This window comes from Grus americana, chromosome 1, assembly GCF_028858705.1.
Source record: "Grus americana isolate bGruAme1 chromosome 1, bGruAme1.mat, whole genome shotgun sequence".
Taxonomy (NCBI): domain Eukaryota; kingdom Metazoa; phylum Chordata; class Aves; order Gruiformes; family Gruidae; genus Grus; species Grus americana.
This window is the reverse complement of record NC_072852.1, coordinates 140217638-140231008: the sequence shown is the minus strand read 5'-3', so window position 1 is coordinate 140231008 and position 13371 is coordinate 140217638. Positions and strand designations below refer to the sequence as shown.

Here is a 13371-nt window from a genome sequence, read left to right as displayed (position 1 = left end):
CAGGAGAAAAGCTCTAAACAAGCTACACTGATTTCTTGAACCACAGAAAAATGTAATTTAAACCTTACATTTAAACAACTGTTCAAAAACATTCTTACAGTTTGATTTCTCCCAATCATTGTTAGCTTCAATATTTTGCCTGGAAGAAAAGTAAAATTTTCTATCTAGAATGTAAGGCTTGGATTCTGTTAGGTTTCATTGGCATCGGTTGTCACACATCTATGGGCATACATCTTTCTCTTCGTGATCAAGTTTCCTTATGAAAAATACATAAATTGGGGAGAAAGGAGGAGATTAATACATAAACTAGCTAGCACTTTTCAAAGTTTAATGAATGATTTTTCGAAATGATATTCGAATCCTTGGACTTCCTGGGAGCAGTCATTTTCTGGGGTCACATACAGTTTCTAAGAGACTGGGTAGTGAACAAACCAGGATGGGCTATGGTGTACAGTATTTATGTAGAGAGAATTTATAAAAAAATTCTGTGCCTCAAATGGAAAAGTTTGTAGACCACTGATCTGAAATTAGACTTAAAAAGGTGTTTTAATGCAATTTCTCGGAAGTTGCTATGTAGATATTCTGCAGGAACACTTACAATGTGTACCAAAGGCAGAAATGTACCTGAGATTCTGGCACTGCCCTTGTTTTCCAAAAATATGATGCAAAGTCACTAGCATTTGAAAAGCCTATCAGGAGATCCTCAGCAACAAGCTAAAACAAAGGTCTTGGTTAGGCATGCATTGCGGAAACATGTTGAGATTGTTTCCTGCTAGTGAAGTAGTGTCTTACCAAGAAATATTGTCGGCATTGTATAACGTGAAGTTATCTTTTTCAGTGTTGTCCTTCTTTCTTCCCCGCCACTCTTCTGTTTCAGTTCACGTGACTGGACTTTGTACCTATTTGCTGATAATAAGCATGCAGCCATCTCGTCTGAAAACTAGAGGCAGAAACTGAAACAATTCCGTGCTGCAAGGTAAAATGCCCCTCTTGCCCCAAATCTGTCATTTATGTATAGTTTCATTGTAAACATTGATGTCATGTGTAGTTGGAATTCGTATTCTTTCACAGCTCAAAGCAAATTCTTCATAGCAGGAAATCAGCAATTATGAGAGGTAATAACATATGCAGTGTTGTCTTTTCCTTATTAACTTAATGCAATGTATTTTGTATAAGAAAGGAAAAAAGGATGCTAATACTGTCTATTCTTGTCTGTAAGATACCATCAACTATAGTGGCAAATTATTTTGTAACAAAATGCACTTTGTTATTAGATATTTCAGTGGAGCAGAACATTCTCTGCCTACAACGGGTTAAGAAGAGTATAAGCTTTACTTGAATTGTGAAAGCATTTTGAACAAAATAGAAAGCAGGGTGTTATAAACTAGAACATTTTCCAGCTGCACAACAGTGTTTTTTCTCTTACCACTTCAGCTCTGGTTGTTTAAAAAGTAATGTTAAAAGTGTATGTAATTTTGATTTTGTACTCTGTTTCAAGAATCAAATGGAAATGAATTGTTAAATAGTTTTGGAGGGGATTAGGTTCTGAAATAAGCTTGTAGTTTTGAAGTGGTTTGTGTGCAGTGTATGTAATTGGACAAAATCCGCTTGATTCAAAGATAGAAGCCTGCAAAACTTAACTGTAACTTTTTAAGTGACAGAAAATAAATCCACTGTCTTCCTTGGTAATCTCATACACATCCAGCGTGCTGACTGCGGGTAAACACAGCTACTGAGGGGACAGGATCTGTAAGAGGAATCACTGAGATAGAGAGGATGGCAAGGAATAATAGAGAAAGAGAAAAGGTAAGAGAAGAATCATCACTTCTGAATAGGTGGTGTCTGCCAGGCTTAAACAGAAAGACTACATTTGGGCAACTACACTGAGACAAGAAGAAGGAAGATGAAAGAGGAGAAGCCTATTTAACCAAAACAAGTGTCGAACAGAATCTGACCACACGTATTGCTTGTTATGCAGTTTTGTAATGACTCATTAATCATATGGATTCCATACATCCTGTTTTCTCACGAACATATTTTTTGCTTCTGCCCTTAGGGTGCTCTCCACGTGGATTTTAGTAAGTACAGACCTGTGTTAAATCCCTGCCAGACCAGCAGCTGAGGCTGCTTTAATACCAGGAGAGCCTCAGTCGCCAATGGGGAGCACCGTACACTGCTGGCGGGTGGAAGAGCCTGTGTTGTGGGGAGAGAAGAGGTAGAGGAGGCAAGCAGTAAGACGCAGCAGCATCAAGAGTAGTAATGGCAGAGTGATAGTGATAATAGCAGTACTTGGGCAAGCAGAATTGGAGGAGTCGAGCAGCTGCATCCAAGAGGTATTCAGTCTGAGTTTAGATCATTAATACCAGATTTTTGAGTAGGAAGGGATTTGGAATAGGGTGGGACGTGGTTTAGAAAGGTTAAGATTGCAGAAGAGTTTGTGGAGTGGCTTCTTGGTTGTATGAGAGGAAGTTTTGTGATGAGGAGGAATGATGTAAAATTAGTTTAGGTGAGAAGAGGGACAGGAGGAAGACAACATTTGCGATGGATTTTTAAGAAGCGTGTAACAAGAATTGTGGCTATGACACTCTGGGCTGTGAACATACAAGTTGGATCTGCTCAGGTTCACAATGATAGTGATCTTGGAGTTTTCGCATCCTAGAAAAGTTTTTAAATTAAAAGGTAATGGTCTAAAAATGATGTCTTCTTTTTTCCACGATGCTGAAGATTCAGTTGATCAAGCATATTCATAAGGAAATCTTAGGGTGCAGAGTTCAGACAAACCTGTTTTCCTCTGTCCTTGTCTTTGACTAGCCAGATTGGTGGTTGTATGATGTTGCACGCAAACATGCCTTCTGGAAGAATCCTTAGTGTTACAACATTTAATTAGAAGTCAAAGTCAGTAAGCTAGAAGGCTTCTTATTCCTCTTTCTTTTTTTTTTATTTTGTTTTGTTTTCTTAATGTTTATATTCTGCACTGCTGACAGAACTGGCAACTATGATGAAGAAAATTAGAAGCTGTTGACATGGATTAGTCATTTACAAAAGTTACTCTTAGCTACATCAGAAATGTCACGTGCCCAGTTCATCTAAGTTATTATCATAGACAACTGGATATATTGTCTATTATAGTAGTTGTCTAATAATAGCAGTAAAGTATTAATCCTGAAAAATGCATGTTGGATAGAGGGAGTGATGTGTTCTTTTTCACTGATGAACAGAATCCATCCTTTAAAAATATAAGGTTATGTTGTACCTAAAGGCACAGTGCGAAGGAAAATGTCCTTTCTTAAAAACTTACTTAAAGACATTCTGATATGATTGAAAAAGCATGTTATTCACTTCAAACATACTTGCAGCATGCTCCAGTCCAGTACAAAAGATAATGAGACCCCTGGAGCTATTATTGAGAACCTGTTCAAATGTTAAAAGGAAGTTAATGCTGGTGTACCACAAGAAAATGGAAAAAATGCCTTTTTGGAATACTTTTTATATTTATTTATGCTCTTAAAATGTCACACAAAATAACGTGAAAATGAAGTGAATTACCGTAGTCTTGAGCTAATGATAATTTTCATTTTGTCCTGTTGAGATTTTGCCTTAGTTCCTATGTGCGAAGAGATGGTGTTCTGTTTTAACAGCAAGAATTTACAAGTTTACTGGAGTCCCTATGAAAGAGAGAAAGAACTAGAGAAAAGAAAGGGAAGGGGAGGGAGACGGAAGGAGCAAGAGTTTTCTACTCACACAGGGCAGAAGGAACCTCAATACCTTGTGGTTAAATTGCTGTTTTTCCTGTATTGCTTTAGTACAATATATGCATTTCTACACCGTTCAAGACTTTTTATTTTTCTGTCAGCCTTTAAGGACCCACTCAACCTCTTCTTGTATTGTAGGGAGATATTTTTAGTCTTAGAATTACTTGCTGTTTCAGATATCCTTCGTTTTAAGACTTTCATTCTAATTGTTGCCTAATCCTGTGATGGTTGGTGGATTTGGCAGTGCTAGATTAATGGTTAGACTTGATGATCTTAAAGGTCTTTTCTAACCTAAACGATTCTATGATTCTGTGTTTAAATTCTATCCCTGAAATATTTCACAAAGCTAAGTATATTGAGAATTGGGTTTTTATCTTTTCTTAATGGGGGAGTAAGTCAGTTATTCTTTTGTATGCTTACTGAAATTGGTAAATGATCAGATCTTTGGAATTGAGATAAAAAGCTGGCTAATGTATATGCTTTATTTTGTAAATGTCTTTGCCCTTTGGCTTGCACATTTTTTAGAAGATTCTGATCTATGTATTTTGCAATCAGGCAGCTATATAACCACTGTGCAACTCATAATCCTTCTTTTCCTAATTGTACAAGTGTTCTTTCCAGGGTAAATATTTTCCTGGTTTGTAAGACCTTCTAATTTCATAATCCTTTCCTTTTGTTTTCAGATCTGTTTTCCAATAATTGGATTTGATTTTAAAGCTATTTTGTTCTTTTATTTTTTACAATGAATAATGCTAGTGGAGTATCACTGCATTACAGCTGGTGAGAAAATGATTTACCATCTTATTTCCACACACACACCCCTTTCTGAAGCTTTGTTTTCATCATGTTAATTTGGGAAAAAATAAAATTATGAGTGGATAATTCTATTCTCTTTGTTTTGATTTTGCATTAGGTCATAAAAAATTGGTGGCTTGTGGTTAATCTTTTAACCCTTTTCAAAATAACATTTTTGTCAAAAAAATTCCAAACAATTTGTCATGAGACACGTTCATGCCTATTTGCAGAATGAGGACATACCATTCCTTGAATATTAGTTGTATGGCAGAAGTAACATAAACCAGATTTTTCTTTGTTTCAGAAACTGTAGAGAAGGAACTTGGTCTTCAGTGAGCAGCTACACTTGTTTATTTTAAATGTCTCTTGTGCAAATTAAGAGGAAGGAGAAGCTATTCATTTATGTCTTGTGCCTCCTTACACCAGCAACACCGTAAGTCAGTTGATCTCAAATTGGATTATTTTTTACTTAAAAAGCTTTGCCATTTCTCTCCCTGGTAAAAGGTTCAGTTTTAGAATCTAGATGGATTGGATCACAGCAAAGAAACTTTTGGCTAACGGTAATCAATGAAAGTAATTTGCCATTGGATCCATTCAGCCCTTTTCCTATCAAAAGTGGTGGGTTGGCCCTGACTAACAGCCAGGCACCCACACAGGTGCTCGCTCGCTCGCTTCCTTCCCCCCCCCGCCACCTCCCACACCCCATGAGATGGGGGAGAAAATAGGAGGAACAGGAGTGAAAACACTCATAGGTTGAAATAAAGACAGGGAAATCACTTACCAGGTACTGTTGTGGACAAAACAACTTGGGGAATTTAATTTATTGCCAGGTAGCATAAATATTTAATTACTGATTGGAATATTGGGAAACAAAAAAAAGAACAAACATTTAAAAATGCAGAGAAAACACCTTTCCTCCAACTTTCCTCTCTTCCACCTTCCTGGTCTCTACTTCACACCTTTGCTCCAGACATCTCCTCCTGCCGCGTCGCTGCTCCAGGTTGGGCTCATTCCCTTCAGTGAGGCCATGGGTGCCACAGGAGGACAAAGTCCGTGCTTAGCCGTTTGTGTGGGCCCTCTGCGGGCTGCAGTCCCTTTGGGTGCATACCTGCTCCAGTGTGGAGCACCTCCTACTGCTCTGGCCTTGTTCCCTCCTCCTGCTCTCTCTCTGCCCCCCACCACCCTCCTCTCTGTGTTCCTTCCCCCCTGCAGTGTTTTTTGCCATTTTTTAAATACGTTTCCCCAAGGTGCCACCAGCTTGGCTGACTGGCTCAGCTCTGTCCTGCCATGGGTCCATTGCAGAGCCGGCTGGAATTACTGTGTTTGGCTGAGGGCAGCCCCTGGTCTCTTCTCACAGAAGCCCCCCACATAGCCCCTCACTGCCAACGCACTGACACCTGCATCCAATATATAACCATGAAAAAGTGGTGTTGGTTTCAGTAGCTTGGTCAACTGACATAATCCAAATGCAGATACAAGTGATATTTTGTTTCAATAAACATGGGAAGCATGTTTTTTTCTTATACTCTAATGCTTTTTCTAATGCATGTTCTTTCTAATAGTGTTTCTGGGAAAGAACACAAAGGTTGGATGTAAGTAATAGTCCAGACACAACCATTTCCTCTCGATTAGTTTATGTACCTTCTAATACAGCCGTGCTCAGTCTCTCCAATGGGACAGATTGAGCAGCTCCTTGTGGACAAACGAGAGGGCTGCTTGCAGTACCCCTTTCTCCATCAAATGATCTGAGTATATTTGTATACTATGATAAATACACCGTTACTCTCTGTTTTCCTACCCCTTACGTGAAAGGACAAACATATGCATTACTGTCCCATGATGAGAATGAATGTGTCCCCCGTGGTGTGTTGGGGGTCAGGGGAACACGTGTCACACTTGAGCACATGATTAGGTGCGTTCCAGTGACATGACCAAAAATGTACACTGTGTGAATTGTTGCGCAGCACCTGTGCACATTAACAGTCTTGTTCTTGTCTTAGGAGCTAAAGTGTTTTTCCATCTGTGAGAAGGATCCCATGGAAGAGGGTAATAGGATCTGGCAATGAGTGGCCAGTCACAGGCTGTTTTGGTTGCCTTGTGTGTGTGCAGCCCTTAGGCAAGAGGGCAGCAGGGAGGAGGCTGTGAACCACAGTCAGGCTGAGCTCACAGTCCGTTGGCTGGTCACCTCTGACAACAGCTTCCTCGAAATATCTTCTGGCTTGAGTAACAGTGGGGAGTTGGTAGAGCACATTATACTAACTGAAAAATGTAGTGGTTGTACATTATACAAAGTTATTTTTTCATATTTTATGCTGAGCACACACAGGCAACCAATCCAACATCAAAGTGGGATTTATTTCATGTAACTTTATTCCTTTTGTGTACATCTAGTCTAAACTAGATGTTTAGGCTCTCTTTCTAGTCTGTGGAAAAAGTTCGTGTGCATTACTTCCAACATTTCGTTATACCAATCTTAAGAAGAGATGAATCATCCTCTTAAGGTGCTAGTTTCTTCCTATTAATTAAAGAGGAAGCCTAACTAATTAGCTCAGACTAAATGCATAACTTTAAGATGCATAAATTCGGATAGATTAGTTTGCATCATGAGTGCCTAGTTGATATGGGCCATCTAGGCATTTAACTTAATATTGACTGAATGCAGCTTTTTCTCAATTTTTGTATCTGATACAATCAGTTTTACTGAGAGCCCTTGAGTGTTATCATAGTGCAAGTATAAATAACAATAGAGCTGTTTTAAAAATAATAATCCCACACTTTGAGAACAAATTAATGCAAATGCAACTTCTCTTTTCTTTAAATGAGACATCATTTTGGAAATAGTATAACATACTGAATCATTTTATTGACGTGCTACTTGCTAGCTTTATGTAGCAAAGAAAAATTAACTGGCCATTTCGCTGCAATTTCTCTGATAAACCAGTTTGACTAGAAAAGTGGTTGTAGATAGGGGGAAATGCAGTAAGATGTTATAATAAACAAGGCTTTGATCTTGACAGACTCCAGAGGATGCCAGTGAGTAACTCCGGGGAAAGAGATGCGGATATTTGAGTTTTGAGTTGTTTGTTTGTTTGTGTTTTTCTTCTGTTAAATTTCACATTTTCCTCTGATAGGCATTTGAAGACTACCATTTCAGTGAAAAAGGCCTAGAAACTGCTTTCAATTGAATTAAATTAAAATCTAGTGTTAAGTGGTTGGCCTTTTGTCTTACTGTCCCTCCAAAGACTTATAGCAGGGCTTACATAGCAACCTTCTAATCTGTGCACTATCACTGTGAAGGCAGTGTATCAGTGGAGTTTGCTGTCTTCCTTCAATATTACATGTAATTAGACTTTTTTTTTCCTTTTTAAACATTTTGTGGACTATTACTTTGAATATGAATGGAAACTTGGAAGAGAAGGGTTTGGCTATAGTTGGGTGAAGGTGAAGAGACTGTAACCAGTCAATAAGAAGCAGCTGTGCTTCATATGTTGGTGCAATTCAAGTGAATGTAGTGAAACTCTTCTGTTAATTCCACGTGTAAGACTTGCAGTCCTGCAGAATTGTACAGTCTTTATCTGCTTGGTTATCATAAAAACAGATGTACAAAATTTTAATCACACAAGTTCTTGTTCCTCACGTCCATTCGACACTCTTGAAAAAGGCAGTATGAAAAAGAGTCATTTCACACATCATCTAACAGTGGTATATTAAAAACCCCAAACTTGACAGCTTTCAAAACTATTAATTAAGCTAGATATCATGAGTTTAGCTAAGCCCTCAAAGTATGTAAACAAGTGTCATATTACATTGTTTAATATAGCGTTATAAAGTTCTTATTCTAATATGCATACACATTAAACCAGATATTTAATAATTGCATATGTCAACAGCTTTACACATCAGTCAGCGTCACGTAATATTTACTGAAGTTGATATGGATTTCAGAAACGAATCTTTCTCATCTCTTGTCTTTCTGAACCATCATCATCTAATGGTAGTTTATTATATATTTACAGTAAACACAAAGTGTATGCAGAGAGATACAGACCTAAAATCCTTGTGAAGTGGTGAACTGTAAAGACAGAGCAGACGTGCATCCCTCATACGTGCTCACACATTTTAGTAATATGCAGTTACTAAACCTGAAAGATTTCTTTTAATTGTTTAGAATACTTGTCTCTGGTTTCCAGGAAGTGACATGACACAGTTACTAGTAGCTACTCATGATTAGCTTTGGTTTTCATAGAATCATTTAGGTTGGAAAAGACCTTTAAGATCACAAGTCCAACCGTTAACATAGCACTGCCATGTCCAACCACTAAGCCATGTCCCTAAGCACCACATCTACACGTCTTTTAAATACCTCCAGGGATGGTGACTCCACCACTTCCCTGGGCAGCCTGTTCCAATGATTGATAGCTCTTTCGGTGATGAAATATTTCCTAATATCCAATCTAAATCTCCCCTGGCGTTACTTGAGGCCATTTCCTCTTGTCCATTTTTTTCAATGAAAGGATTTTTCTCTTTCAGTATGGTGTATAACTGCCAAATAGGATGACTACCTGCGTTATCTTGTGATTCTCCTTTATTATATTGCTGACCAGAGCCCGTATTCAAAATTAAATTTCTAATGAGCATTTGGCTACCAGAAGGAATATTAGAAGGAATATTGTGAAGCAATAATTATGGAAAAGAGTATATGCTCCAATATGTGTATGTAATTATACAGGGTTTTTATTACAAATTAAATAATGGCATTATATCACAAAAGATAATCTTATCTTCCATTCAGGTTATAATTTACTACCAGAAATAATGTTTATCATTTATTCATACTGCCATTAAATTCTGTAGTTTAGTTGAGATGAAACTAGCAAATTCTTGAGAGACCATTTAAAAAAGATACTTAAATTGAACTTATATCTGATGGAGGTTGTGTGGCTTCATCTCTGATTCAGACCCAGTTATTAATCATGCTTGAACAAGAAACATGATTATTTGTTCTGGTGTTTTTCCCAGCTCGTGTTAAGTGAAATTTCTGTCTTAGAATGAGACAATTTTTACTAAATTAAATACAGATTTTCATTTATGTACATAGTTACCTGAAGATGCATATTGAAATCTAGTGGCACTTTGCAGAAAAGCATTCCAGCTTTTTTACAGGCACAAATACCAGTTTACAGATAAAGACAGACCCCCGCCCTCTTTGCCCACACCCTGAGAGGGCTGAATGCAAATCAGTTCCAACCGGGAAAACAAACAGTCCTCGTAATCAGGCACTGAATCTGAAGTGCTTATCCAATAGGTAGGATGGAAGATTCCTGTGTCACTTAGACTTTTCCAGAAAAAGAACACCAACTAATAAGCATGTCAAATGTCCCTGGACCTGAGGAATTGGGAGGAGCACATCTGGCTCTGAAGGCTGGAGAGGATTCTGAGAAGGTATCTTACCAGGGAGGAGGTGAAATCTCGAAATATTGAAAAGTCAGCATTAAGAAATAGTGAGTTTACACTATTAAAAAAAATTAATAAAATATTAGAAGCAATCATATTGCTGAGATTGAAGTACCAATGATCAATTAGGATGCTGCCCGTAACTGACTTTTTGCATGGTCTTAGCTAGTTGCAAATGCAAAGTAATGTTTGTTTGTCTGAATGAATTTGCATTAGGAACAGGTCAAAAGCGTATGGTTTTATTTCTTTTTTGAAGGTCATAGGACATAAAAGATGTAACTGATATGACCAACTTGTAAAAGAGGAATTAACTGAGAGATTTGAATGAATCTTAAGCTGTTATCGGGAAATTTTTAGTAGTATATAACATTACCATCTTTACAATTTAAATACTTATTTTTTTGTTTTTCATGAAGCTGAGGAATTTTCTCTTTACAGAATCTTATGGAGGGCAGCATTTTCTTCTAGTTTGTTTGTTTACAGTATTATTTTTATGACTCTTAGGGAAAATTTAGGAGTTAGCAAGGGGGTTTTTTATTATTCAGTCTGGAGGAGTATCTAGCAATATTGTTTCAGACACATCTTTCAATAACATTTTTTTTGTTGATTTGCAAAATGAGAAATGGAGGTACTAAATGAGGGTAACTTCTCCAAGAATAGATCCAAATAATAAGAGATTTTTAGCCACTTTGCAAATGACAATGATCCAGTTGATATCAGGCACAACTATTTTTAACTTTGGTTTGTAGATTTGTTTAAAAATATTATATGAGGAGACTATATAACATATACAGCAGAAGATTTTAAATTTGGACCAAGGTGATTAATTTTCTTAAGTATTTTGGTGAATATGTTGTTTTCCTGCTGATTTTGTCTCTACACAGACTTGAAATCGCTTTAAAATTCAGATAAATTGTAGTCAGTTAATTTCTAAGATATTTCACTCATTTTTTAGATTGATTTCATTCTGGAAAATAAAATACAGCTACTATTCTGGTTTCCAACAGTAACTTTGCTCAGTAAAAGGTAAATTAGTTTGCTCTGTTCTTCTTGCTAAAGACCCCACACATATTCAAAAAGACTACTGTCCATAGCTCCATATCTTCTAATCAAAACACAGGATGTTTTGTTTGGACCAGTTGAATTAAACTTTGGAATTACTGTTTGTAAACCAGCTAGCTTTGTGCCCTTAAAATGATGGGTTTTTTAGTGGCAGGATATGTCTTTCTAGGTTTTATTCAGACAATGTGAAGCTTACAGCAAAACGGAGGGCACGCAGTAATTCTGTGAAATGAATGTGCAGGTCCTGTGAGCATCCATGCAACTCTATATACAGTGTCACCAACATATATGTCACCCTTTTCAACGTCCCTGTTACCATGGGCCTTGAGACGCTCGCAGTCTGAACAGTGGAGCAGCAACACAAGGTACAGCAGCAGGTTGTTCCTATCCCGTGGGGTCAGTGCGTTAGTTGTTCTCTTGCAACGCATGGGAAGCAAGTCACGCTTGTTTAGCCTTTCAGGGAAGAAAAGTAAATCTACTGCGGAGATTAAAAGTTTGCACTGTGGCAGGTGCTACACAGCTTCATTAGTACGGTAATTTGCTCAAGGGTTTGTTAGATGCATCCCACCAAGCAGAATGGTGTTTAGTGTTTTAGGTTTTTTGTGTATGTATTTTCCATGTCTGAAACGAAGTATATTGCTTCCCATGAAGTGAACCAGGTAACAACCTGTTGCTGCAGTGATAAGGCTGTGATCTTTTGGTGTTGTCAGCTGAAATCTAAACCAGAACTGTTGTCATCAAAGGGAGGTCAATGGGTTATAAAGTGTATGCTAAGCAGTAAAAATCAGCTAATATACTTATTAGTGTTTTATCTGTGAACAAGCATTAAAAGAGTTAAAATCCTCTTTGCACCTATAATTTCTGACAGAATGGCAATAATGAAAGTTGGGAATCAGAAGTCCCAGTCTGTCTTGGCTGATCCCTGCTATCTTCTCTTCTCACTTGTGTCAGTCCCAAGTCTTATCTGCACAGGCTTTCCAATCAGTTCCCTTCATCTGCCTTAATCATAACTCCTCAGCTCTTTCATCCCAGGCACTCCCAGTTCTCTCGCCTCTTTTCCTCAATTTGTTTTCCTGTCCACTGTCATACTTTCCCTTCCAGTTTCTTAAACTCTACCATTTCTCCTCATTTCAACCTGCAGTTCTCATTCCAGCTGGATCTCAAGCTTGCCTTCTTCCTCTTTATTCAAGTCAGTCCAAACTCTTCCAGTTCTGACTACTTCATTTTCTCTACAGATACTTTTACCCACCACACCTCACTGATTTATGAATCTCTCTCCCTTGATGTCTAGTCTCTGTACCAGTTCTTCCAGTTCTGGCTTCTTTATCTTCTTTCCATTTAGTTTTATCTACCATAACTCACTGATATACAAGTTTTTTCTTTCTTGACCTTCTGTCCCCATTATCTCTGGAAAATCTTGTTTCTACTTCCTTTTCCTACTCTTTCATTTTCAAATTTCTACCTCAGTCTTGGTTTCCTCTGCTTTCCTTCTTGTCCCAGCATAATCCAGAGTGCAGGTATGACTCATGCCTCATCTGCATTTGAAAAAGGCTGCCTGCATCTCGAGAAGAAGGGAGTATTACTAAGGGCAAAATAGAGAGAGTCTTTGTTCTTTTTTGATATGTATACCTGGCACAGTCCATCACATTCTAGAGGCACTCAATTTCAGCCAGAGCATAGTCAATGCCACTTAAAACAGAGATGTGACGCATCCCTGTTTGGGTAAAATAGCATTCGTAGCGTGCACATCTGCAAATAGACACTGCTTGTATCACAAAAACGTGATGGTATGTAGTATTGTGTACAATACAATCTTCTTGCTGTTTTAAGTTGGATATAGTATGAGCATTGTTTATAGAACATTGTGATACAATATCAAATATTTTTACATAATTTTGCTATAGGCCCTGATATTTAAAACATCTGTGAAGAGCTTTTTCTTACACATTTCTTTCAATAATTTGGCAGTGCATCTCTTCATTCCCTTTGCCATAATACTTAATCCTGTCCAGAGACTCGAGTATCATTTTTTTCCCTTGCTGAAGGGAAATTCAGTCATTTAATTCAGTAGCAGAATTGATTAACTTTTTTTCTGCAATGAACCTTGGAAATTTTGGTCCTGAATGATTTCAGTTTCTGTGTTCCCCAAATCACTTTTATACCTAAAGAACAAAAAAAAAGCCTTATTTGCTCTCATGGTTTACTACTGTGCAGTGCATCATGTGTATGCAAAAGTATTGTCACTAGTTCTTTGTTCATTGTTATTTAAAGGCTTCATCTGTGTAAAGGTGTGGAAGGAAAGATTAGC

General features: G+C 37.6%; 1 protein-coding gene across 7 annotated transcripts in view; it reads left to right on the top strand.

Moving 5' to 3' along the window:
• The window catches only part of STS (steroid sulfatase), a 125598-nt gene that overhangs the window by 10019 nt on the left and 102208 nt on the right, over nt 1–13371 (top strand). For 3 of the 7 annotated variants that reach the window (XM_054813491.1, XM_054813490.1, XM_054813489.1), the window contains exon 3: nt 878–976. Coding sequence is in view for 4 of the 7 variants with exons in the window: in XM_054813486.1 (XP_054669461.1) it covers nt 11352–11428 (77 nt within the window). In the remaining 3 variants the exon portion in view is untranslated. Of the gene's footprint in view, nt 1–877; nt 977–4851; nt 4981–11232; nt 11429–13371 lie in introns of all 7 variants that reach the window. The other 4 variants (XM_054813487.1, XM_054813488.1, XM_054813486.1 and 1 more) reach the window with 2 other exon arrangements.